Consider the following 26,057-nt stretch of genomic DNA (forward strand, 5'->3'; position numbering starts at 1 on the left):
CTGAACTAAGGCTTCACAGGACAAAGGGCATCGAGGGAGAGATGGCACTATGCTCCAGGGGACCTCCCCTTTTAGGGAACCTTGGAAGCTCTGCTGACCAAGGGGCTAGGGCCTCACTTCCTACATACCCAGCTACCCCATCATGGCAGCCCAAGGTTGCCCCACTTGGTCCTTGAGCACCAATATGTAAATCCCAGAGCCACGGAGCCAGTGACCTCTGAATGGATGGCAGCCCCTCCCCCCAGGCACTGGGCCAGACAGGCAGGGATCCCTGGAGACCTGGGTGGCCTGGGAGGGCCCAATCCTGGGCCAGCCCCTGAGGGCTGGATTCTGGCTGCAGGCTCTCTGCTCATCAGTCAGTCTACTCCCGCCTCCAGAGTCCAAGGGTCCAAGTGGTGGGCAGTTTGAGCTGTGCTGGGCACTACAGAGGGAGTCCGTGCTGGAGAAGGTTGGTGGGTGGGCAGCATGGGATTCGAGGAGCTGCTACACAAGGTGGGAGGCTTTGGGCCCTTCCAGCTGCGGAACGTGGCACTGCTGGCCCTGCCCCGTGTGCTGCTGCCCATGCACTTCCTCCTGCCCATCTTCCTGGCTGCTGTGCCAGCCCACCGCTGTGCCCTGCCTGGAGTCCCTGCCAACTTCAGTCACCAGGACGAGTGGCTGGAGGCCCACCTGCCCCGGGAACCCGATGGCAGGCTCAGCTCCTGCCTCCTCTTCACCCATCTCCAGGCCCTCCCCAACACCACGCCGTGGGGAGGGGGGCAGAGCCCTGGGGAGCAGCTGGAGGGTGAGCCCTCCACAGTGCCCTGCCCTCAGGGCTGGGAGTACGACCACTCGGAATTCTCCTCCACCATTGCAACTGAGGTACCCGAGCTGGGAGGTTGGGGGACATGCAAGTGGATGGGCCTGCCATTACCTTGGGTGATTACCATGTGGGCATTAGACACATTACTTTACCATTTAGAGTCTCAGTTTACCAATCTGTAGATGGGATCTATAAATTCAAAGCACTGAGCTTCGTTCCTAGCTTGTAGTAAAGCCCCTATGTGAGAGCTGCTATTATTAACTGGGCGGTGATTAGGGCAGGTGAGGGCTAAGATGGCTCTAGGGAGCTGGGGCAGAGATTTGAGAGGGGTGTTTCTGTAGTAAGAGGTGGAGAAACAATAGAGGACTCCTCCCTCTTCCTTTTTTCTGGGCCCCAGGTCTAGGATTTGCATAATCCATCTAGAGGAGTGCAGGTGGGGGCAGAGTCTCTCTGGGAAGGAGCAGAACTCCTGTTGTCACGGTCAAGGCCTTCTATGGGAAGACACTGAGGCTGCAGAATTGGGGAGGGGCAAAGTTTTCCACCCCCCAAGCTGGGGTGAATAGGTGGGGGCTATCTGACATGGTGGTACCTGGATGGCACAGTTGACCTCAGAAGAACCTGGGGTCTAGGAGAAGAGGGATTGGTACCAGCTGGAGAGGGCCCTGTGCCCATAGGAGGCCCCTCCCTGCCTGTCCCTGCAGTGGGACCTGGTGTGTGAGCAGAAAGGCCTGAACAGAGCCACTTCCACCTTCTTCTTCGCCGGTGTGCTGGTGGGGGCCGTGGCCTTCGGATACCTGTCTGACAGGTGGGGTGAGGTAGGGGGGCCAATAAGGGTGTGGGGTGGGGAACCCTTTCCACTAGCTGGGGTATGGGCCTAGTATACCTCTGTCTTGGGACTTCCCTTCTACCGGGCGCTGACCCTGCATGACCCCTATACAGGTTTGGGCGGCGCCGTCTGCTGCTCGTGGCCTATGTGAGTTCCCTGGTGCTGGGCCTGGCATCTGCAGCCTCAGTCAGCTATACCATGTTTGCCATCACTCGCACCCTCACTGGCACGGCTCTGGCTGGCTTCACCATCATCGTGATGCCACTGGGTGAGGCAGGCAAAGGACGGGTAGGGCCTAGAAGACGGCAGGGAGGCAGTTGTCAAGGGTGAGACTGAGCCCATCTGGCCCTTGCTAACTGTCTTCCTGTCTCCAACCGCGCCCTGGGTCCAGAGCTGGAGTGGCTGGACGTGGGACACCGTACTGTGGCAGGTGTCCTAAGCAGCACCTTCTGGACAGGGGGTGTGATGCTGTTGGCACTGGTCGGCTACCTGATACGGGACTGGCGATGGCTTCTGCTGGCTGTCACCCTGCCTTGTGCCCCAGGCATCCTCAGCATCTGGTGAGACCTGGGGGCAGCTGGGGAGTGGGAGATACAGGAGGCCAGAGACAGAATTAATCAGAGGCTGAGATTCGAAGACAGACTGAGAGATGAAGAGAAACTGTCAGTGACCAACAAAGAGAAAGAGAGACAGAGATCAATACAAAGAAGATGGCACCAGGCATGTGAAGCAGAGAAACAGGGAACAAAATATAGAGAGATAGAGATGGAATGACAGAGACAGAACCACTGAGAGACAGTGAGAGACCAGGACCGAAAGGCAGACTCAGAGGCACAGATAGAGATGAACACATGAGTGACAGAAGAGACAGAGCCAAGCACAGACAGGCTGGCGCCCTGGAGGGGTGGGGGTGGCGGCAAAGCCAGCACAGGGGTAGGGAGTCCAAGCAGGAGGGTGGGGGGCTGGGTGAGGTGGGCATTTCATTGCCTCCCCAAAATGAACTGGTTTTGGATGATCCCTGTGGGTATGCCTGTATGTCTGTCTCTCTTTCATCCTATGCCCTCCTGTCACCTGTGGGTGAAGTGGGTAGCTGGTCCTGGGGGCTGAGGTTTTGGGAGCAAGACCAATTGAGTAGAGAAGGGACTCCCAGGCTGTGGAGGACCTAGGCCTGGGCAAGGAAGAGTGGGAAGAGGTGGCTTTGAAATTGGGCCGTTAAGGGATGAATAATAGTTCATCAGGTGAGGAGGGCTTGGGAAGAGAACACATTCCAGGCTGAGGGGACTGTGTGGGGAAGAGCCTGGAAGCTGACAGCCTGTGGTGTGCCCAGGAGGGAGATGTGGCTTAGGGCGCTCTGACTGAAGGGCCTCCTCCTGCCCCCCAGGTGGGTGCCTGAGTCTGCACGCTGGCTTCTGACCCAGGGCCGTGTGGAAGAGGCTCACAGGTACCTGCTCCGCTGTGCCAGGCTCAATGGGCGGCCTCTGGGTGAGGATGGCCTGAGCCAGGAGGTGAGAGTGAATGTATGTGTGAGTGCATGCAAGTACACGTGTGTGTGTGTGTGTGTGTGTGTGTGCGCCCTGTGTCAAGGGTCCCCTTCCTGGGATCCACTCTGTGTGCAAGAAAAGCTCCTGGCCCCCAGTGGAGTGTTCCGAACTCTTCAGGATGTCCTACTGGCCCTGGTGGGCCACACCCTTGACTCAGGACCCACCCTACTCAGCTCCCACGTGCATCCCCTCCCCCACTACTGCAGAAGAGAAGGATGGAGACCCAGGGAGAACAAGGTGCCTTGTTCAGGCCACAGAGCCAACTCCGATGTCACAAACTCTCCTCCTTCCCCACCAGGCTCTGAGCAAAGTGGCTGCTGCGGAGCGGGTGGTCCGAACACCCTCATACCTAGACCTGTTCCGGACACCAAGGCTGCGACACATCTCATTGTGCTGCATGGTGGTGTGGTGAGGAGGGGACTGACCTGGGCCTGGTGGGGTGGGGGAGGGGCACACTCCACTGGTGCTGTGAGAGGACAAGGGACAAGTGAAACTGTAACTGCGGATGGCAGGAGGATCCGCCTCTAGGGGGGAAGGGGCTCTGGGAGGTCAGGATGGAGCAGGCATCAGAGACACGTGGGGATAAATTCAGGCTCTGCGACCTCCTTACTGTGAGCCCTTTGACAGGTCACTTAACACTCTGAGCCTCAGTGCCTCTTTTGTACAACCGGACGCTATTAGTTCCTATCTCACAGGGTTGCTGTGAAGATTAGGTAAAGGTGCTTGGGCTACTGGCATGTGCTGCACACTCAGAAGGGATTATGGGGACACGGAAGACCGTGGGCAGCGGGCTCCGAAGGTGGGGGAGACGGTCCCTCTAAAAGGCCAAGCCTCCTGAGAAGAGAGGACAAGGGGGCGCGAAGGAGGACCCCCTGAGTGGCATCGCGACCCCCCTCAGGTTTGGAGTGAACTTTTCCTATTACGGCGTGAGCCTGGATGTGTCGGGACTGGGGCTGAACGTGTACCAGACGCAGCTGCTCTTCGGGGCCGTGGAGCTGCCCTCCAAGCTGCTGGTCTACCTGTCGGTGCGCCACGCCGGACGCCGCCTCACGCTGGCAGGAACGCTGCTCGGCGCCGCCCTCGCCTTGGGCTTCAGGCTGTTGGTGTCCTCCGGTGAGCCCCGCCCCAAGCCCCCGCCCATTCCCGTAGGCCCCACCTCCTGGCCGAGAAACCCCCGCCCCCCCGCCCCCCCGCCCTTTCCCGGAAGCCCCGACTCAAGGCCAGTTAAGTCTGGCCCTCTCCGGAGGCTCCACCTCCTATCTTGGGAGAACCTCTGTTCTCCTGCAAGGCCTCCTCACTGCCTGAACCACTTTTCCTCCAGAGGTGAAGTCCTGGAGCACCGCCCTGGCGGTGATGGGGAAAGGTTTTTCTGAAGCTGCCTTCACTACTGCCTACCTTTTCACGTCGGAGTTGTACCCTACCGTGCTCAGGTGAGGGGTCCCAGGCAAGCCACCTGGAGGGAGGGATTGTTAGTCACAACTCTTATCAACACGCCTACATACACACACTGCACCCCCAGTCCCTGTCGCCCATTCCTTACAGAGCTAATCAGAGCTGTCTGTGTTTGCCTAAGTCTGGGAGGAGACGGGGCATTTAATCTTTACTAAGCGACCTTGAGCAAGGTCAGACTTTTCTGGGCCTCCTTTAAAAGAAAACAGTCGCAAAAGGCCCCACCTGGGGCTTCCCTGGTGGCTCAGTGGTTGAGAGTCCGCCTGCCGATGCAGGGCACACGGGTTCGTGCCCCGGTCCGGGAAGATCCTACATGCCGCGGAGCGGCTAGGCCCGTGAGCCATGGCCACTGAGCCTGCGCATCTGGAGCCTGTGCTCCGCAATGAGAGAGGCCACAACAGTGGGAGGCCCGCGTACCGCAAAAAAAAAAAAAAAAAGGCCCCATCTGTCCATCCCATCCTACTCAACACAGCCCAAGCAGAACTGCCCTTGGGGGTTGTCTCTGGACATAAGGCCCTGGCCCTTTCAGGTAGCTATTGACAGGTGGGGAGGAGATGGGTAGGCAGCTGGGCATGTTTAGAAAGCCTTGTGTCTCCTGTAACATGGCAGGGTCTGTTCCAGCTGCTGACCCCTTCCTTTCACGCTACCCTTTCCCCATCCTCTTTCTGATGACTTTTTTTTTTCCTTCAGCAATACCTGATTGGTACTATCAGAATGGGGGCCCATCCTCTGGTGGGTGCTGGCTTGGGGGCCCCTGGCCTGGGGCTGGGTGGGAAGACCAACTGAAAGAAGACTCAGCTTTCTTAGCTGTCTGGGGAGAAGGGAGCACCGGGCCCTGCCAGCCCAGAAAGGGAGCCCCATGAGGCATGACCGCAAGTGGGTTTGAGCACCAACCCCCTCCTCCATCCTCTCTCTCTGAGCAGACAGACAGGGATGGGGCTGACTGCACTGGTGGGCCGACTGGGGGGCTCTTTGGCCCCACTGGCAGCCTTGCTGGACGGAGTGTGGCTGTCACTGCCCAAGCTCGCTTATGGGGGGATCGCCCTGCTGGCTGCCTGCACTGCCCTCCTGCTACCAGAGACAAAGCAGGCACAACTACCAGAGACCATCCAAGACGTGGAGAGGAAGAGGTGTGTGCACAGGACTGTGTCTGTGTGAGCACATGCATGTGGGTATGGGTGCTCAGGTACCTGACACCTTAGGTAAGATTCAGAGAGGAAGACATGTCTGCACATGTGTGTTTGGTGCATGTATGCAAGTGTGTGTGGGTGTGTGACCTGAGGTATGTAAACTGCGTGTATAGAAGTGTACATGAGTCCATACCTGTGTGTGTGTCCAGGAAGAAGAGGATATGTACACATACTCAGTTATGCCTACATGTCAGGGATGTGTCAAGCATGTGTGGGAGTCACTTGTGGGAGTACATGTGTTTGTATATCAAGAGCTGGCGGAAGCCCTAGGCCAGCCCTATGGGGCAGGCTGGGGTGGTAGGCTGGGAGGATAAACCCCACCATTGCTCATGACTCCTTCCTCCTCAGTGCCTCATCCAACCCTCAGGAGGAAGAGATGCCCATGAAGCAGGTCCAGGACTGAATGGAATCAGGGGCAGGCCCTCCATGGAAGTTCTGCAGCAGGGGCTGGGAGAACAGAAGGGCAGGCCCTCTTACCAGGGCTGGGGGCAGTGAGCCCCCTGCCCAGGGCTGGAGTTGCCCCCTCTCTGTGCTCATCCAGCCTTGACTATTTGGCCTCCAGCAACAGAGCAACTTCCCAGAATGCAGTGGGCTGCTGAGAATTCTGGCACCCCTCTCATGGCTGGGGGGATTCTGTAAATAAAGGTGCCCCTTGGGTTAGGGCAACAGTGAGGAGCTGTGGGATGAGCCCTGGATGGGAAGCCACTGAGTCTGGCCCTGGGTTCTGGTCCCAGCTTTGTCACTGATTTCTGGGTGACCTTGGGCATGTGGCTTTCCCTCTCTGGGTCTGTCTGGTCATCTCTCAAATGGATAATGAAGCCTCTTCGCAGACCTCGCCACAGGATCTATCTGCTGTCATGCTCAAATGAGATGCTGAATAAGGTGCTTCCTCTAGAGATGGTGCTAAAGAAAGGACTGTCCTATGACGACTTCTGGTACCAACAGGGCTGGTGGGCATGCTGTCCACTGCGTGGTGCTGGGAGCTGCCCAGTGCCAGAGCCAGGGGACCAGGAGAACAGAGCTCTTTGTTCCCATGGCTGGCTTTGCTACCTCCCAGTCACTTTGCAGGGTAATGCATCCCCACACCCCTACACTCCCCACCCTCCAACCCACTGTCTAGGCCTCATGCCCAAAGAGGAGTTGAAGGCATGGGAGCCAACATTTTATTGGAGAAGCCAAAATAAACACAAGTATTATGAGTACCTTGAAGTTACAGAATTTGCTGGGTCAAGGGATTGGGAAGACCAGGACACTAACCTTCAAATGGGGTGGCCTATGTCCCCTGACCAGATAGGAATGGGAAAGGGAGGAGTTGGCAGAGAAAGTCTAGACTCTGGTCTACCATGGAGCCTAGGCCCAGGCCACCAGAATCCCACCTTCTCCCACCCTCGTGGGACTAGAGAATTCTGTAGCTTCCATTGGACCATGGAGAGGATGATGGGAGGCCTGAGTTAGGGTGACCTCTGCTATGAGCATCTCATTTGATCTCCACGGGGTCATAGATGTAGCAGCCCACATCACCAATGTTCACACCTGAGGGAGAGAGCCCCATCACCAAGGGCCTCGGGGCTGGGGAGGGTGCTGGGCTGAAGGCTGGAGGGAATTGGGAGGGGTCTGGGGTGTATTTGACCACAAGGGAAGTTGTCCACACATCCCCACAGACCCACATGCCATACTTTAGGCCCATTGTCTGGGGTGGGGCTGCCCACCTTTGGGGCCAAACAGGTAGCCATAGCAGGGGATGTGGCAGTAGGGGACGCCGTCATGCTGGGACACAGAGAGAAAGAGAGACATCTCAGCTTGGCTCTTTTCCCACCTCCAGCCTCCCTCCTCCCAGCATAATCACCCACCCCTGCCCTGCTCACCTCAGCGTGACTCCCAGCAGTCAGGGTCTTCCGGCACCGCTGGCACCTCAGACAGGGTCGGTGCCAATTTCTGCCCAAAGACATCACCTTCTCAGCTGGTGGGGGAGAGATGGTAGTTCAAGGGGCAGGGCAGGGAGACCCACTTGCCTTGTACCACATCCCTGCCCTTTGATGCCCATCCTGCACCCCTCTCTCCTAGCTTTCTGTTGTCACTTACCGAAATAGACGGGTTCCTTACAGCCGGGGCACAGCGAGGTCTCCCCAGTGAACGTCTTCATGTGGGGAGGGCCTTTAAGGGGAAGAGGCCCCCGCTAGGGCTGAGGTGGAGGCCAGGCCTAAACAGGGCCCATCAGCCCTGCCCTGCATATGGCACTGTCCTCTTCCAAAAGCCATGCTCATCCCAGAGCCTCCCACCCACATGGACATGAGCCTGCCTTCCTCAGGCAGAGCTGAGTCCCCTCTGACTCCACTTCCTGCCCCATCCCTACCTGCAGGAGGGACCACCTGCTTCCTTCTCATCCTCCCAGGGGCTCAGGTGCCCACCAGCCCAACCCCGTCAGCAACTCAATCCTCAGGAAACCTGAGCTGATATAGGAGCTGGCCAGGGCAGGGGTGTCAGGTGTTGGGGAGCACAATGTCACTGCCCACTCCAGGGGATGGAGGAAGGAACAGGGAGAGGGGAGAAGTGGAAGAATGTGAGGGGCTGGCCCATCTCAATGACCCCTTACTCTAGGTCATTCCTTCCATGGCCCTGGTCTGGGAGGGACCTGAGTTCCAGGCCAGCTTTGCCTCTGACTAGCTGTGTGACTGCACAAGGTCATTTGCCCTCTACAGACCTCAGTTTTCTCACCCGTAAAATGGGGGTGATAATGCCACCTGCCCGATTTACCTCTTACTCAGCAGCTGACACGAGGAAACATCAAAAAAGGGGCCACGGAGAAGAGAAGCCTTTGCCATGAACAAAGTTGTAGGAATGTGAAGCAAAGGACTAGGTGGGATAATGCCACCTGGTCCCCATCCCCTGTTCCATCCTGGGGAAGGGTCAGGAGGAGTAGCTGGGGCTCAATCTCACTTACTTTTCTTGCCCTGAGGGAGGCCAGTCCTGGGCCTGGGGGGGCTGAACCTGCTGGGGCTAAGGGGAGTAGCGCTGGCAGGGGTGGGGGTGGGGGATTTGTAGAGGTAGGAGCCCACACCACCAATGTTCACCCCTGCAGAGAGAAGAGGGGAGGTCAGGCTTGAGCCTCCAGCTCCCAGCCACACGGAGGGTTCTGCTGTCCCCTGGCCCCTTCCAGGCTGGTACTTACCCCTGGGTCCAAAGAGAGCCCCATAGCATGGCTTGTGGCAATACGGCCTTCCATTGTGCTAGGCACAAGCAGAGGGAAGAGGACTGCTTAGGGCCCAAGGGGGCTCTCCTGTGCCCCACAGGCTTTTCCCCAGGACGGGCTGCCAGGTGTGTCTGTCTACTGGCCTGGGCTGCGGGGGCTGGGAGCAGTGAGGGGTGGGCTGGCATGCCAGAACTGCCACTGTGGCCAGGGAGACAGGGAAAGAGCAGGTCAGGAAGCCGTGCTGCTTCCCTCCCCGTCCTGATGAAAGGCATGGGATCCAGCAGCACAATTCAGGCTCCACACGTGCTGGCCGGTGTGGTGCCTATTGGGCAGGTGATCTTGGGAGTTGGCTGCTGAGGTTGCCTTTGGTGGGCCAGTGGGGCTGAAACCGGGGGCCGGTGGCTCAGCGACAGTGACAGACACAAGGCTGTGCACCCTAGCCCGGCCTCACCTCTGCATGCCCTCCTGGGGACAGGACGCTGTGGCAGCGCTCACATTTCAGACAGAATGGGTGCCAGTTCTTGCCCAGGGAGCTCACCTTCTCTGCTGTGGGGGACAAGGTGCAACTGGGCAGAGCCAGGCCAAGCACAAGGCGCCCTCCTTTCCCCCCTGTTCCCCCCGACCGTGATTCCTAGAGACGATGGGGAGTGTCTCCGGGAGGCCAGTTCCATCCCGCCCGAGTGCTGTGCGCCCCATAGGTGGAAAAGGGGGCTGGGACCACACCGGCGCCAGCTCCTTGCGTCCTCATGGAGCCCAAAGGCTCTCACTCGCCCCGTCTTCTCCCCTTCCTCCGCCCAGGCCTCACCAAAGAAAACGGGTTGCTGGCAACGTGGGCAGGTCCAGCTCATGGCTCCGCTCTGAGCAGCCGGCGCCGCACACTGTGGTCAATTCCGCCGGGGTTCAGTTCCCGCCCCCTTCGCTGGCCCCTCCCATGGCTCAGCCTTGAGCCTCTTTGGGCTGAATCCGCTGCTCCTCTGTTCTCACTGGCCGCCAGAAATTTAGAACCACTCCACCTGGGGAACGCAGGCAACTTTGCTGTTACTCCCAAACACTGAAGTCTCGGACCGGTGGACAGGAGAGAAGATCCTGAAGCTAGACTGGGAGGGGAGGGAGTAATGAAGACGCCTGGAAGGGTGGCACTAGTTCCTGGCTTGGTACAGAGAGGAAAACTGTTCAGAGTGTAGACGCCATGAAAACACCATTATTTTCCCAAAGCGAGGAGTTAGGCATTCTTTGAAATGGTTTCATTCCGCCTTCTCCGTGGCAGATGGTTAAGAGCTACAGAATCTGGAGCCCACCTCTGTTAACTTACTCATTCTTTGGCTTCAGGCAAATTACTTAACCTCCCTCTGCCTCCGTTTTCTTATCTGTACAATGAGTAAAGTAATAAGTTTCTCCCTCATAGGACTGTGGTGAGAATTAGATAAGTTAATACTTGCAAAGTGCCCAAAAAGCACGTGGCACCTAAATGCTATAAAAGCAGTAACTATCATTATGATGGATCCCATAGTGAACCCAAGACTCAGTTTGGAAGCCTCCAAACGGGGTCTGCATACTATGGTTTGCTCATAAAATTATAATGCTTATTAAATTTAAAAGTATAATTCAGACACCAATTACATATTCCTAATTTGGTTTAAGATGTTTTAATATTAGTTAAAAGTAGCTCAGCAGTGCTTCAAAGGACACTTCAAGAAACATAAACCCACAGAATGAAAGAAAATATTTGCAGACATATATCTGATAAGGGTCTAGTAATCAGAATATATAAAGGATTTTTACAACTCAACAATAAAAAGACAACCCAATTAAAAAATGGGAAGAGAATTTGAATAGAGATTTTTCCAAAGAAGATATACAAAGGTCAACAAACACATGAAAAGATGCTCAGCATCATTTGTCATTAGGGAAATGAAAATCAGTAACACAATGAGGTAATATTATACACCTATTAGAATGGCTATAATAAAAAAAGATGAGTGTTAGTGAGGATGTGGCAAAATTGGATCCCTCATACAATGCTGATAGGAATGTAAAATGTGTAGCACTTTGAAAAATAGTCTGGCAATTCCTCAAAAAGTTAAAACTTAGAGTTACCATATGACCAAGCAGTTGCACTCCTAGGTGCAACTGTCCACACACACACACACAAAAAGCATATGTCCACACAAAAACTTGAAATGAATGTTCATAGTATTGCTATTCACAACAGCCAAAAGATGGAAAAACCCAAAGCCCATCAACTGATGAATGGATAAACAAAATGTGGTCTATCTATGATAACATTATTTGGCCATAAAAAGGAATGAAGTACTGATGCATGCTACAACAAGAATGGACCATAAAAACATTACATTAAGTGAAAGAAGCCGGACACATAACACCACATATTGTATGATTCCATTTATATGAAATGTCCAAAAAAGGGAAATCCATAATGACAAAGTAGATTAGTGGTTGCTAGGGGTTTAGGGGAGGGACAATTGGGAGTATCTACTAATGAGGACCAAGTCTCCTTACAGGAGAAATGAAAATCATCTGGCATTAGTGGTGATAGTTGCACAACCTTGTGAATATACTAAAAATCACAGCTTTGTACACTTTAAAAGGGTGAAAGTTATGGTATGTGGATAATGTCTTAATAATTATGCCTGAAGGGAACTACTTTTTTTTTTAAAAGGTAGCTCAGTGGACTTCCCTGGTGGTCCAGTGGTTAAGACTCCACACTTCCAATGCAGGCGCCATCAGTTCGATCCCTGGTCAGGGAAGTTCCTCATGCTGTGAGGTGTGGCCCCCCCGCCCCCCAAAATAAAAACACAAAAAAAGGTAGCTCAGCAAATGAGGGGCAGAAGAGAGGCCTGATTACTTTGTGCCAGGGCCCCAGCAGAGGAGACAATCCCTCGATGAAGTATCATGGTGAAATGAGTTTTCCGGGAATACGTTCCTGTGTTTTGTCAAGTCAGTTCAGAAATGGCTGAATGGGGCATGTGTACTAAACCCATCATTGGGTTGCGGCACTGTGCCCTGCTAGGTGAAGGGAGTCCTATTTGTGCCTTAGGAGTTGGAGACCCTCTCTGGACTTCAATCCCCTCAGATGGGCAATGGGGATGGGACTGGTGTCTCTGAACTCCTGCTTAACACTCCTGTTTCCTCACTTGTCTCCATGAGTACTTTTTGCTTCTAACAACACTTGCTTTATCCTCCTTGATGACTTCTGAAGGTGGAAGGCTTGCACATTGTGAAATGAACTTTTCTACACTTTCTCATTATTTGTTTCTTGTTTTGGGGAACATTTCAAGATCCTTAGTTTTGTAACTGTTTCTGGAAGGGATTCTTCTTTAACAAACTTGAAAAGTACTAGTTTTAGTCTCCACTGATACTTTACTCTCGTGTTTCTGCCTCTCATGTGTTTCTTCTTCAAGAAGGCAGCTCAAGTTTCACTGCCTTTTGCTCTCTAAGGCTCACATGAAGAAGGTCCACATTAGGAGGCTGGGAGGACTTCACTGTTGTATTTATTCTTGGACATGCTGCCTCCTTTAGGAAGGCTAACTTCATCTGTCCAAGGATCTATCCTCAGAATTTCCAGGCCACATCAAATAATCCTTTTCTAAGGTTCCCCACCTCTTTCTGCATTTGATCAACTTGTGCCCATGCCTCAGCCTCTTAGTTGGGTCATCTTTACCCTGGCATCCAGCACAGGGCCCCATATGAAGAAACAAGCACTGAAGTGCTTTACTCCTCTCCATCTTCTGTGGCCTTCCAATATTGCATGGCCACAACAAACACAGTACGCCTCATCTTTTCTATTTCAGTGCTTATGAAAGACTAGTTGAGGCTCCTCCTTTTCAAATATTTGCCATCCATTTACAGGTACAACAAATCACAGTATTCCACTCTACTTCCTTGCCTGGCTTCCATTATTCTGACTCTAACCCAAGAGTCTTTTTTTTTTGTGTGTGGTACACGGGCCTCTCACTGTTGTGGCCTCTCCCGTTGCGGAGCACAGGCTCTGGACGCACAGGCTCAGTGGCCATGGCTCACGGGCCTAGCCGCTCCGTGGCATGTGGGATCTTCCCGGACCGGGGCACGAACCCGTGTCCCCTGCATCGGCAGGCGGACTCTCAACCACTGCGCCACCAGGGAAGCCCCTAACCCAAGTCTTTGTAAAGAATGTTAACAGGGAGAATTAACATCCACTAACAGTGGCTGTTTTGAATACTTTGTGTGACTAAAACCTCTAAAATGATGTTTTAACAAATACCACAAATGGATAAGTCCAGTTGAGTGTAAGTATTGCCTACTCAGTTGAGAGGGTGTAGTTTATATTATCTCTTATGAGAGGCAGACCCCTCTTTCATAAAGATAACTATTCCCTTGGTGCCCCACCCCTTTTTTCCTGCACAGACCTCTGTCACGGTATCTGTAATGTTCTGTTACACTTATTTACTTTTCTAACTTTCTTCAGTTGGCAGGATTGAGACTTACTTATCTGTGTATCTATAGTATCAGGTACAGTGGGGTGCTCAGTAAATGATAGTTACTACTACTACTATTATTAAAATCCTCCACTAACACTCTTCATGTTTTTATTGTCAGGTGCATGTATGTTTTAGATTGTTGTATTTTCTTGATGAATTGACCCTTTTATTGTTGTTGTTAGGCTGAAGAAACAAGCTTTTCAACTCCAGGTGAGTGGTAGTGGGAGATAATGGCCTTAAACACCTGGAGGACTGTCACATGGAAAAGGCATTAGGGGTACTACTGAGACCCCTGGATAGAAGTCATAGGGAAGCAGATTTGGATTCAGTCCACAAAAAGAACCTTCTAATAGAGCCAAATATGCAGTGACTGCTTCAGAAAGTAGTGAGCTTCCTGTCTCTGGATGTTATAAGTAATGCTGGAGAACAAACCAACTAATTGTCATTGTTGCAGAAGGAATGCAAGCATCATATACAGACAGATCTTTAAGGTTTCTTCACAATTTGACGATGTATTATTTTGTGATTCCATTCCCCAAGGAGTTTGAAATCTGTGTTAGCAAGAGAGCATTGCTAAAATAGTGACAGCTACCACCTATGGAATGTCACTTGTAGGCGTTATACTTATTATTTCTGATTCTACAAAACCTGATGAAGGATTTAAACATTACATTACCAACTGTACAGAAAAGAAAAGTGGCTTGGAGAGGTTAAGAAATGGTTCAACACCATACAGACCCTCATGTGTTGTGACTCTTGAACTCATACTTTTTCTACTTGATGCTCCTAAGCATGGTTTCTGCTAAGCTACCCATGTGTTTCAGTCTGAAAGGATACTACTCTTGTCTGTACAGCATCTCTGTACTAATTGATAAGAAGGCCTATCCAGGTAAATAATGGGTTGAGATACAAGAGGCAGGGAAATGTCATTAAGACTTTTCCATGGCTTCTCGGTACCCTCAAGATAAAGTTTTTAACTTGGCTCTAGGACCCTCCACCTTTGCAGTCTTCTAAGCCATTTCTCCTGTTGCCTCAACCTCTGTAATTACAGTAAATGAGCTTCTTAAATCTGCCAAGTTCTTTCCTGCCTCGGGGTCTTTGCAAGAGGTATCTTTTTTCTGGGAACTTGCTTCTCCAATATCTTCACCTCACTAATTCTGCTCCCTCCCCTCACCTATTTAATACCAGGCTATTGGCCCCAGGCACTCCCTCCTATAGCATCTTGTGCTGGGGGTAAAGGCGGTACAATCTATGACAGCTGTGTTTTCCCTGCCTGAGTGCTGAACCAAATGAGGGAAAAAGTCAAATGGAGACCCCATGATAAAATCTGAGTTTGTAGCTTAGTGGGAGGGTAAAATAGGTCTGCCAACTTCCCACCCACCTCCCCCGCCACATTCTAGGCTTTGTGTACCTCATTACTCTGTGAGCCCTATGAGGGCAGGGACCAGGACTCTTCTGCCAACCATTGCATATGCTTCCAATGCCTTGCTCAATCTCTAGCACATGGTGCTCAATAAAAATTTGTTGGTGAATGAATGTTAAATGTTGCACACAAGTCTCCCTCAAGTGTGAGTAGATGAGGACCAGTGGGAGAGATGTGCGATTATGAGTGGACTGGTAGGGGTTGAGAGTTTTGTTATAACAAAAGCCCTGGAGCAAGGGGAGCTCAGTTGTCTAGGAGTAGACTCAGGAGCTTGTTTCTTAATACACATGAGGATCAGCATGTATGATGAAAAATGGAATATGATTTAAACTGATCCTGATTATAAATACGAGGAGACTAATACAGTAAAAAGAACTGAAAATTTGCTTTGGCAGCAAATCAGTCCCACTAATTACAGTCATTCACAAGAACTTACTAATTAAGCCTAATTAGCATGTAGCACAATTATGCCTATCATTAAATATATGGCAAAAGAGAGAATGAGGGAAAATTGTTGTGTAAACTGTAAAGCACCTTACAAATATGGCTGCTATCATGTGTCAGGTTGGCACTGCAGTGAGTTTTGATTATAACTATAAATTCCACTCATTTTATACCTTTGTAGACTTGTTCAAGTACATGGCCATATGCTTGTCACTTTAAGGCATTATCAAAATTTGTATCTACAGATGACTCTTTTAAAAGGTTTCACTCAGTTCTGTATGTTAATGAAAAATCAGTCTTACTTCTTTATCATTGTGTTTCTCAACCTTTATTACCCATAACCCTTGTGCTTTCTCACTCCATGTTTTGAATATCCCCTACAACTAGTAAGTTTTACTTTCTATAGTTTATGAACAAAAAATAAAAACAAAAAATAAAAATAGAAACATACACACAAAACAAAACCAGACTGAAATGCTTTCTTAAAATACACTAATCCTCCCACCTGTAGATAATTGCTGCTGTATAATCACACATTATTTATGGCTCTTGCAAGAGTCTGTCCGATTTTTCCCTTGTTTCCCAGCATCAACTTGCCATCATATGAACCTGTTGAGAGCACTCTGTATTAGCTACTTGTGGTTAGCTGCTTAGGGCTATTGAGTGAGCTACATTTTGTGATTCAGTGGTATCAGCTGGACTAATTCAGAATCAAGACTGCTGGAAAGGACTTCTTGACCCTTCACCATGTGTGCCTTCAACCTATGCTTGTGAAGATATCAACAACAGCTTTAAATGATGGTTTTCCATGCAAAGATGGATTTGGCCTCTCAAGTATCACTTGGGAATGTGTATTTCATCTGAAAGTATATTTTAGAAAATGACCTCCAAATAATTTGCAGCATGAAAAATGTATCCATATTCTGGAAACTGAGAGAAGAGTAAGAGTGAAAGTTGGTAGTCAGCTTACTTATAAATCTGATAGATGGTGACAGTGCTCCTTGGTGGAAACTACCAGCAACTTCCTCATCTTCTTACTAAGGTCTGGGGGGTAATTTTTTTTTACAATATACAAGAATAGTCCTTCCATGTCACGAGACTATGTAATAAGACTAAAACAGTTTAATCTTACGAATTCAGACAAATGCAAATGCTTACCTTTTTATAGAGGAGTCTTTCAGTTCCTCTATGAAGCTCAAGGTCACAGAATCAGGAGCCATGTTCTAACCTCTTCCCAACTCCAAAATGATTGGGCTTTTTCTCTTCTTTTCCTGAGCTTTTGGAACAGGTAGAACTGTAAGATCTTTATTTCTAATCTCTTACTACCCCATACCCTCACCACCAAAAAAAGGGCTGCAGTTACTAGTATCTTAGTGGGGATAAGAACCTGAGCACCATCTTTTGATAAAAAGCCACAAAGAGGGAAGGCTACAAACAAAGAAGTCACTGAGTCTTCGCAGCTCTATAGAGCCTTTCCTTTGGAGAACTTCATCTTCCCCCACTGCACATTAATTCAACTTAGTCTAGATTCCTCATTAGGGTAGACCCTGTCTTCCCAGGGTGAGCTTATGGCCAGGGCCTGGTCTGGATACTTCATCCACCTGGCCACAGTAATTGTTCAGAGATAGAAATGTGGCCCAAGTCACACTAATCAACATCCTCCCTGAGAGTTTTTTTGTGCTATAAGGAAGGATACACCTCATTTTCTAGACAGAGGCCTATAAGAACCATGGCAGCTTGAGACTGCAGGGGCTAACTTGCACCTGAGTGGAGAGAAAATAAGAAGTTAAGCAGAGCTGAGGAAATGGGGAACAAAGAGTCCTGATGACATCTCTGACCTCCTGGATCTAATTCTGACTCGGTTTCCCAATTACCAAACCACAAATTACCACCTATTCATTTTTTTTCTTAAGCTTGTGTGAGCTTAGTTTCTGTTACAACCAAAAGAGTCCTAATTAATACAGTATGTACCTTTATACAGAGAGAAGTGCTTCTTCTTGTGTTTAAGAATTACATCATGTTGTGTAAAGTTCTGAAACTGTAGTTTTATACACACATTTTCTTAATGCATGATTTTCAGGATAACGTTGTAAGAAAAAGACTAGAAAATAATATGTAAGAAATGGATCTTAGACAAGTAATCCAATTAAAAATGGGCAAAGGATTTGGACAGTTCTCCAAAGAAGATATACAAATGGCCAATAAGCACATGAAGAGATGCTTGACATCATTAGTCATTAAAGAAATGCAAATCAAAACCATAAGGAGATACCACTTCATACCCACTAGGATGGCTATAATTAAAAAAGAAAAACAGAAAATAACAAGTGTTGGAAAGATGTGGAAAAAATGAAACCCTCACATTTCTGGTAGGAATATAAAGTGGTACAGCTGCTGTGGAAAACAGTTTGTTTGACAGTTCCTCAAAAAGTAACATATTGTAATGTCACAGAAATGGCACAGCAGAGATCTCCAAGAATCAGTTCCTCCACTGAAGCTATCATTAAGCTGGCAAAAACTGACAGAATCAACTTTTTCAGAACTCTGGAATCTAATAAAAAAACTTAACAATGGAGTCCAACCAGTGGTGTGCTTAATGAAAAAAGCAGCTGCAAAATTTCAGTAACAAAGCATTGTGGCATTTTGCTTACCCATCTAACATCCCCCATTCCACAGCTTGGAGGTAGCCATTGGGACAGCAGCCCATATTCCTGGTGTGGCTTGTGGGTGCCAGGGGAAGATAATATGCACCTTGTTCTCAAAAGATTGTAGCTGTGAATCTTGCCCTGTCTAGCAGTTCCCCGAGGAATCTGTGCTGAGGCTGACCTTGTTTTGCCCCCCTCAAGCTGGAGCAGCTTTCAAAGCATCCATTGAAAGCATTTAAAGACATATACTACCAGTGGCTGCATAAAGAAACAGCGAATGGAACAAGCAGCAGATGGATCTAAAAGTCTGGAAAGGAGGAGTCTGAGTAGGAAGATACATGGGGAAATAAGAATTCTGAAGGGCTACCATGTGTATGGGGAAACCCAACATGTAAAGTATATGCCCAGAGACAGATGAGAGTTCAGAAAAGACCTGAGAGGACCCTAGGCTTGCACCTTTGGCTGAACTTTGGGTTCCAGGCAGCCAGGAGGTGAAGGCCAAGGCAGAGTTTTAGGCAGATTGGCTTAGCATTGAAGTGGTGCCCCAGGTCAGTGTCTGCAAAGACCAAGAGAAGTAGGTTTTTTGTCTGTTTGTTTTTGTTCATTTTTTCACACCAGGCATTTAAGGTAATCTCTGTCAGGTCACCAACTGCTGAGATACTGGAACAGAGATTTAAGGACCAAACACAAGCATACAGTCTTAGCAAAAATAGTTTGGAAAAGTCAGTAAACAAATGATGACTACAGACTTCAATAATCAACAACAGCAAAACTTGGGAGGGGGATCTGACTCCCAGATTGACACATCATAATATTCAAAATGTCCAGTTTTAAACAAAAAAATCACAAGGTATAAAAAGAATAAAGTATTGTTCATTCACAGGAAAAAAGGAGTTTATAGAAACCATCACCAAGGAAGCCCAGACACTGGACTTATTAGACAAATATTTTAAATCAAATATTGGCATAACTGAAGGGGAAATAGACAGTTCTACGATAACAGTTGGAGATTCCAGTACTCCAATAATGAACAGAACATCTAGACAGAAGTTCACTAAGGAAATAGATGACTTGAACAATTCTAAATTAACTAGATCTAACAGACATACAGAATAATTTATCCCAAAACAGCAGAATACACAATCTTCTTAAGCTCACATAAAACATTCTCCAGGGTAGATCATATGTTAGGCCACAAAGCAAGTCTTAGTACATTTTAAAAGATTAAAATCATACAAAGGATCGCCTCCAACCACAATGGAATAAAGCTAAAAATCAGTAACAGGAGGAAAACTGGAAAATTCACAAAATGTGGAAATTAAACAACACACTCTTAAAGAACCAATGGGTCAAAGGAAGATTCAAAAGAGAAATTATAAAATACTTTGAGATGTGTGAAAATAAAAACACAGCATATCAAAATGTATGGGGTGCAGTGAAAACAGTGCTCAGAGGGAAACTATAGCTGTAAACATTTTTAAAAAGAAGATCTCAAACCAACAACCTAACTTTTACACCTTGAGGAACTAGAAAAAAACGGAGCCAAAAAAAGCAAGTGAAAAGACAACCTACAGAATGGGAGAAAATATTTGAAAATATCTGGTAAAGATCTAGTATCCAGAATATATAAAGAATTCTTGGGGCTTCCCTGGTGGTGCAGTGGTTGAGAGTCCACCTGCCGATGCAGGGGACACGGGTTCGTGCCCTGGTCCGGGAAGATCCCACATGCCGCGGAGCGGCTGGGCCTGTGAGCCATGGCTGCTAAGCCTGCGCGTCCAGAGCCTGTGCTCCGCAACGGGAGAGGCCACAACGGTGAGAGGCCCGCGTACCGCAAAAAAAAAAAAAAAAAAGAATTCTTATAATTCTACAACAAAAAGGCAAACAACCCAATTAAAAAATGGAAAAGGACTTCACTAGACATTTTTCCAAAAAAGATATAAAATAGCCAAAAAGCACATGAAGAGACGCTCAATATCATTAGTCATCAGAAAAATGTAAATCAAAACCACAATGAAATATTGGGATGGTTATAATATATGAAAAAGGAAATTAAGTATTATGAATATGGAGAAACTGGAACCATCATACATTTTACTGGAAGGGATGTAAAATGATTCTGGTGCTGTGGAAAACAGTTTGGTGGTTCCTCAAAATGTTACACATAGAATAACCATATGACCCAGAAATTCCACTTCTAGGTATATACTGAAAAGAACTGAAAACAAGTACTCAAACAAATACTTATGCATGAATGTTCATAGCATATTATGCACAGTAGCCAAAAGGTGGAAACAACCCAAATGTCTATCAATGAATTAATGGATAAATAAATTGTGGTATACACAGACAATGGAATATTATTTAGCCATAAAAGTAATGGAATACCTATACTTGCTATAGCATGGATGAACCTCAGAAACATTCTTCTAAGTGAAAGAAGACAGATAGAAAAGGTCACTGATTGTATGACTCCATTTATATGAAATATCCAGAATATGTAAATCCACAGAGACAGAAGGAAGACTGGTGATTGCCAGGGTCTATGGGGAGGTAGGAATGGGAACTAACTGCATAAGGGACACAGGGTTTTATTTTGTGGTGGTGAAAATGTTTTAGAACTAGACAAAGGTTTCGGTGGCACAACACTGTGAATGTACTAAATGCCACTGAATTGTTCACTTTAAAGTGGTTAACTTTATGTTATGTGAATTTCAGCTCCATAAAACAAAAACAAAAAGCACCTGAGATGGCAGTTATATTTCAGGAAAGTAGTGACTGCAAGAGAACAGGAGAGGGGCTTCAGGGCTGTTGGTCACATTCCATTTTTTGATTTGGGTGTTGGTTACCCGAAGTGTTACACAAACTGTTCACTTTGTGAAAAGTATTGAGCTTAACAGTTGTGTGTGCTTTTGTTTTGTTATATGTACCTTATACTTTAATACAAAGTTATATTTTTAAAAAAGTTAGAGTTGTCATGACCCAGTACATACCCAAGAGAATTGAAAAGTATGTCCACACAAATACTTGTACACAAATTTTCACAGCAGCATAATAGCAAAAAAGTGGAAATAATCCAAATGTTTACCAACCAATGGATAAACAAAATGTGTTTATATCTATACAGTGGAATATTATTCAACTATAAAAAATGAAGTACTGATACATGGTACAACATGGATGAATCTTGAAAATGTTAAGTGAAAGAAGCCAAACACAAAAGACCACATATTATATGACTCCAGAATTGTCCAGAATAGGTAAATTCATAGAGACAGAAAGCAGACTGATGATTGCTGGTGGCTTTGGGGTAATTGGGAATGTCTGCTAATTGGTATGTGTTTTTTAAGTGGGGTGATGGAAATATTCTGGAATTAGATAACAGTGACTGGTGCACAATCTTCAACACAATCTTCTTGTACACACTTTAAAATGATGAATCTTATGTGAAATTTAATGTTATATGAATTATATTTCAATAAAAAAGTAGATTTTAAATATTTAATCATTCATAATGTATGTGAACTCTAGCATATTAAATTTTAAAAGTCCAAAGGGAAAAATATTATTCTAAAAAATGTTTCCTTTCCCTCTGCCCATGCCCTAGATCAGCACATCTCAAAGGTGGACTCCAGATATTACTGAAGAAGGGAGGTGTAAGCAGCAAACCAGGGGCTGGTAGGTAGGTGAGTCACATTTAGGAATAAAAGCTGGGACCAACACCCTTGATTGTCCCTGAGCAGAGGAATGTGGTAGCTGATGAGAAACAGATCTTGGACTGGAGCAAGGGGGAGAAAGTAGTGGTGACAAAGTGTTGGCAGCCCTGGCACCAGGCTGCTTTCCATTGCTTCATCCACAGAGTCATGCCTGAGGAATGAGTAGTCATTAACTGATATAAGCTCAGCAAAAAGAGGCCTTGAGATACTTTTTACCCCTTACTTCTTCCTTCTTATTCTATCGATGGCTTTGGTTGTATATTACGTAGTTCTTTATATTTATAGTGTTATGAGTAGTCCCAAAAGTTACCCAAACCACAGGTTTATTTGGGCAGTAAAGCAGACATCCAGGACTCTAAAAGTGCCAGCATTTACAAATCAGAAATAAAACTAGGTTAACAGTTTTTTGTTTTTGTTTTTGTTTTTTGCGGTACACAGGCCTCTCACTGTTGTGGCCTCTCCCGTTGTGGAGCACAGGCTCCAGACACACAGGCTCAGCGGCCATGGCTCACGGGCCTAGCCGCTCCGCGGCATGTGGGATCTTCCCAGACCGGGGCACGAACCCGTGTCCCCTGCATCGGCAGGCAGACGCTCTACCACTGTGCCACCAGGGAAGCCCAAGGTTAACAGTTTTAAGGGTAAATTTGGAGTTGGGGCAGCTCAGATTTAAATAAATCTCAGAGTTTAAAGGACTTAAAGGTCAGGTTCTCATCCTCACTGTGTTCCTGAGCCCAGTTCCAAAGTACAAAAGGGCATAAAAGAAGCACCTATTGGCTTTTTAGATGAACAGAGACTAAGGTGTTTCCTTGGTATTTTGAAATGCTTGCCTGTTTCTGTGTACCAAAAGTTCTACTATGTGTAGAAGAGGTAGTAAGACTGAATGGAAACTGCAAGACAGCTGTCTTGAAGTCTGAAATACCAGGACTTTTCAAACACATCCTTTGTGATTGTCCCCCCTTCCTTGAGACTCCTTTGTCTATTTATACCCCACTCCTCTAAGGACATACCCAATTTTTACCCCGATTCTTGTATGGACCAGGAAGGAAGGCTAAAGCCGAGATAGGAGATGTTCTACTTGCTGGGAGCATTGGGCCCAGGGCCCAGGAGGGATGAGAAGATCTGAATTCCACAGCTTTAATGTAAGTATCATGGCACAAAATGAGAGATGGAAGTTAGGAGATAATTTGAGATGAGGAGTGGAAAGTTTAAAATATACACCTTCTGGGCTTCTCTGGTGGCGCAGTGGTTGAGAGTCCGCCTGCCGATGCAGGGGACACGGGCTCGTGCCCCGGTCCGGAAAGATCCCACATGCTGCGGAGCGGCTGGGCCCGTGAGCCATGGCCGCTGAGCCTGCGCGTCCGAAGCCTGTGCTCCGCAACGGGAGAGGCCACAACAGTGAGAGGCCCACGTACCGCAAAAATAAATAAATAAATAAATAAATAAATAAAAATAATAAAAAAATAAAATATACACCTTCTATGCCTATGCTCATCTTGTTCCTCCTCTACCGGTACAAAGATATAGACATACATAAGTAACATATTTGCTCACCCAACTCACCATTTCCGGGCAGCTACAACAGGGCCTTCTCCATAACCCATTCCTGCCCCAGCAACCATACCCACCTTCTGGAAGTCAGACCCTAGAGGTGACTGCCCATTGGCCCCAAGGGCGCTCAACATTTCTGTGGCTTCTATCCCTGCCTCTCTGGGGCAAAAATGTCTTCTGCAGTCCTTCCTTCTAGAAATATGAAGACTTCTGCAATTGCTCCTGAAAAGAAAGGAAGATAGGTGGGTTAGAGTCGGTAAGTGTCATCATAATCATCCTTATATAGGTATACCGGCTATGGGAGGGCTGGACTGAACTTTAGGAGGGGCAAAGTATCAGAGAGAAGACGAAAGAAAACAGTACCAGAATATGGTTGATTTAATTTTTTGCTATCTTCCTCTACTGTAATGTAACTCTGTCTCTATTTTTTTGGCAGCGCTGTGTGGCATGTGGGATCCTAGTTCCCCAGCCACGGACAGAACCCCTGCCCCACGCAGTGGAAGCGCGGAGTCCTAACAACTGGACCGCCAGGGAAGTCCCTCTCTTTTTTTACTCTGCTCTTTCACTTCTCTTAAACATGCTCATTTCCCTTGTTTTCTACACAACACTTTTCTTGCCTGATGGTCCATGAGTGGAAGGAATAAAAACCTGTAAAGCTTTCAATCAATACATCTCGATACGAGTTATCTTCTGTCCTTCTGCATGCAACAAAGACTTTGTGGTATCTTTTGTGTACCTGCATTAAAGTAAGCTTTGTGAAGACAGGTATCTTGATTTATATAATGTCCAAGTGCTTGTACAGCATGAATGGAAATGCATAACCAGCTCCACAGAGGTAGGAGCTAGAGAAAGGGAAGAGGAGGAGAGGAAGATGAGTGGTATTCTTGAATGTATGTAACCTAGCCTTGATGGGAGTAGAGGAATTTAGGAAATCTTGAGGGAAAAGCAGCAAGACCTATTTGTAATAATGGAAAACTGACGTGAGGAGTGGAGACAGAGATGCACTGAGTGGGAAGAGACACAACTTTTTTAAAAAACACTATTTTTTAATACATAAAAGTATACAGAAGAGAAAAAAACCTGGTCTGTAATTCCACATCACCAGATAACTCCTACTGACATAAAAATTTCCTATGTGTGTACATATTTTATGTGTATAAAATATTTGTATTTTATATAAAATGCATTTTCATGGTCTGAATATTCAAACAAAAAAAGATAAAAAATAAAGAGTGAAAGCATCACTCCTTCCTCTTCCAAAGGCAACTTTTTTTGGTTAATTTTTTGGTTTCCTTCCAGAAATAAAACTGATGGCTTGATTTACAGTTTTGATGACATGACGAGGATGTTGGGCCATGAAAAGTTGAATTACTCCTTCAGCTACGTCAGAGGGATTTGGGGTTTAATTTACTTCAACATGCCTATGAAATCTGGCTGGAAGGAGAAAGGGAGCCATCTGAAAATCAGAGTCCCCAAAGCCTTTTATTGCTAACTCTAAAGTCAGTGTACCCCTACCCTTCCTATCCTGTTTTTCTTCTAGGAGCTTCAGGGGCAATGCGTCCCCCTCCTGGCCTGGCACCACTATTCCAGAATGCTGTTGAAATGAAGGGGCCACGGGCAGCCTTGATATGCACTCACTGCTATAGACAGTGCCTTGTATACAAAGATCTAGGACAGAAGCAAGAGGACAGGTGGCTTCTGCAGTATTAAGCAGCCAGCAAATACAATCAGCAATTTACAGCTTTTACTCACTTATAAATTGCTAAGTATTCACAGTTAATTTAAAAAATAGCTACTATTACCACACTGATTCTTTTAATGAATTTTTATTGAGCACTCTTAAGTGCCAGGCAACTGTGCACTGTGAATACAATGATGAAAACACAGTAAGCCAAGACAGACTTCCTGCTTTCGAGAGTTTATAATCTAGTTGGGGGGGACGGGTGGGAAGGAGGCACATATTAATCAAAGAAACACATAAATGTAAAAGTACAACCACATTAAGTGCTACAATGAAAATGCACATGGTCCTTTGAAAGTGTATAAGGGTTTTTTGGTTAAAAATTACAGACATCATTGTAAATTAAACTCTAAAAGAAGAAATGTGCTCACAATCCCAAACTATTTTCGTTTGTCCATGTTCTCACAGAATTGTCAATGAACGAAGAGCTTGCTTAGGTTCTCATCCTGGGCTTGGTAGGTAGGCTTTGTGAAAGTGAGAACCAGGGCTTTGGAATATGTATTTTCTAAAAACACCACCTCACTTAGTTCCATAATTTATAGGCTGTCTCCTCCAAGATCCCACCTCCAGCTTTATATTTTTTTTATAACACACTTAATGTCCCTACTGGATTCCTGTATCCTATACATCCAAACCCCCCATTCCCACTTCCCCATTCTTTTTCAGTCCCTTAACCTGGCAGTCTGATAAATGGACATATGCTCTGGCATGCTTTACTACCAAAACATTAGCTAACGTTTTGACTTCTTTTAGAGAGATGGAGTGGCATAGCGTAAAATGGGTATACTTAGCAGAAAGGTCACTAAGAGTATTATGTGTCCTGAAGCTAGCTGTGAAGAAAGAGGTTTATAAAGCAAGAGGCCTCCATTCACAAAGCCAAGGGGAAGTTTTAGGGGGTTACCTACATAACTTAGGTAAAACTTGGTGTTTGCCCAAATTTAAAACTAACTGCTGATCACCTGTTCTCACAATTGAGGGAGTCAAATAAAAACTGCTTCTGATGTTTGCAGAAATTTAAACCATAGTTATATGACACCACAGGCCACATATGAAGATTAGGGGCCACT

At 47.3% G+C, this 26,057-nt stretch overlaps 2 protein-coding genes across 7 annotated transcripts; one reads left to right on the forward strand and one right to left on the reverse strand.

Annotated features, from left to right (window-relative positions):
• Window positions 1-405: 405 nt before the first annotated feature.
• Window positions 406-6,303, forward strand: SLC22A7 (solute carrier family 22 member 7; the record flags this gene model as incomplete). Of its 3 annotated transcripts, none has more annotated exons than XM_082638532.1 (10): window positions 406-861; window positions 1,504-1,607; window positions 1,742-1,896; window positions 2,020-2,188; window positions 3,010-3,133; window positions 3,468-3,577; window positions 4,068-4,282; window positions 4,491-4,599; window positions 5,542-5,752; window positions 6,163-6,303. In XM_082638532.1, the coding sequence occupies exons 1-10, from the start codon at window positions 466-468 to the stop codon at window positions 6,301-6,303; spliced, it is 1,734 nt and encodes a 577-aa protein (XP_082494658.1). In that variant the 5' UTR covers window positions 406-465. The 3 variants fall into 3 exon arrangements, with proteins under 3 accessions (XP_082494658.1, XP_082494656.1, XP_082494657.1); XM_082638530.1 differs by having other exon boundaries at window positions 5,542-5,748; window positions 6,157-6,295; XM_082638531.1 differs by having other exon boundaries at window positions 2,086-2,188; window positions 5,542-5,748; window positions 6,157-6,295.
• Window positions 6,304-7,220: 917 nt separating this feature from the next.
• On the reverse strand, window positions 7,221-9,890 carry CRIP3 (cysteine rich protein 3). 4 transcript variants are annotated; one of them, XM_082638533.1, is made up of 8 exons: window positions 9,804-9,890; window positions 9,450-9,544; window positions 8,978-9,035; window positions 8,750-8,881; window positions 7,891-7,962; window positions 7,674-7,768; window positions 7,518-7,575; window positions 7,221-7,341 (listed from the first exon to the last, which is right to left on the reverse strand). In XM_082638533.1, the coding sequence occupies exons 1-8, from the start codon at window positions 9,844-9,846 to the stop codon at window positions 7,286-7,288; spliced, it is 609 nt and encodes a 202-aa protein (XP_082494659.1). In that variant the 5' UTR covers window positions 9,847-9,890; the 3' UTR covers window positions 7,221-7,285. The 4 variants fall into 4 exon arrangements, with proteins under 4 accessions (XP_082494659.1, XP_082494660.1, XP_082494662.1 ...); XM_082638534.1 differs by having other exon boundaries at window positions 9,450-9,541; window positions 9,804-9,854; XM_082638536.1 differs by lacking the exon at window positions 8,750-8,881.
• Window positions 9,891-26,057: the final 16,167 nt, after the last annotated feature.

This window comes from Mesoplodon mirus (genome assembly GCF_964341445.2).
Source record: "Mesoplodon mirus genome assembly, chromosome: 12".
NCBI lineage: Eukaryota > Metazoa > Chordata > Mammalia > Artiodactyla > Ziphiidae > Mesoplodon > Mesoplodon mirus.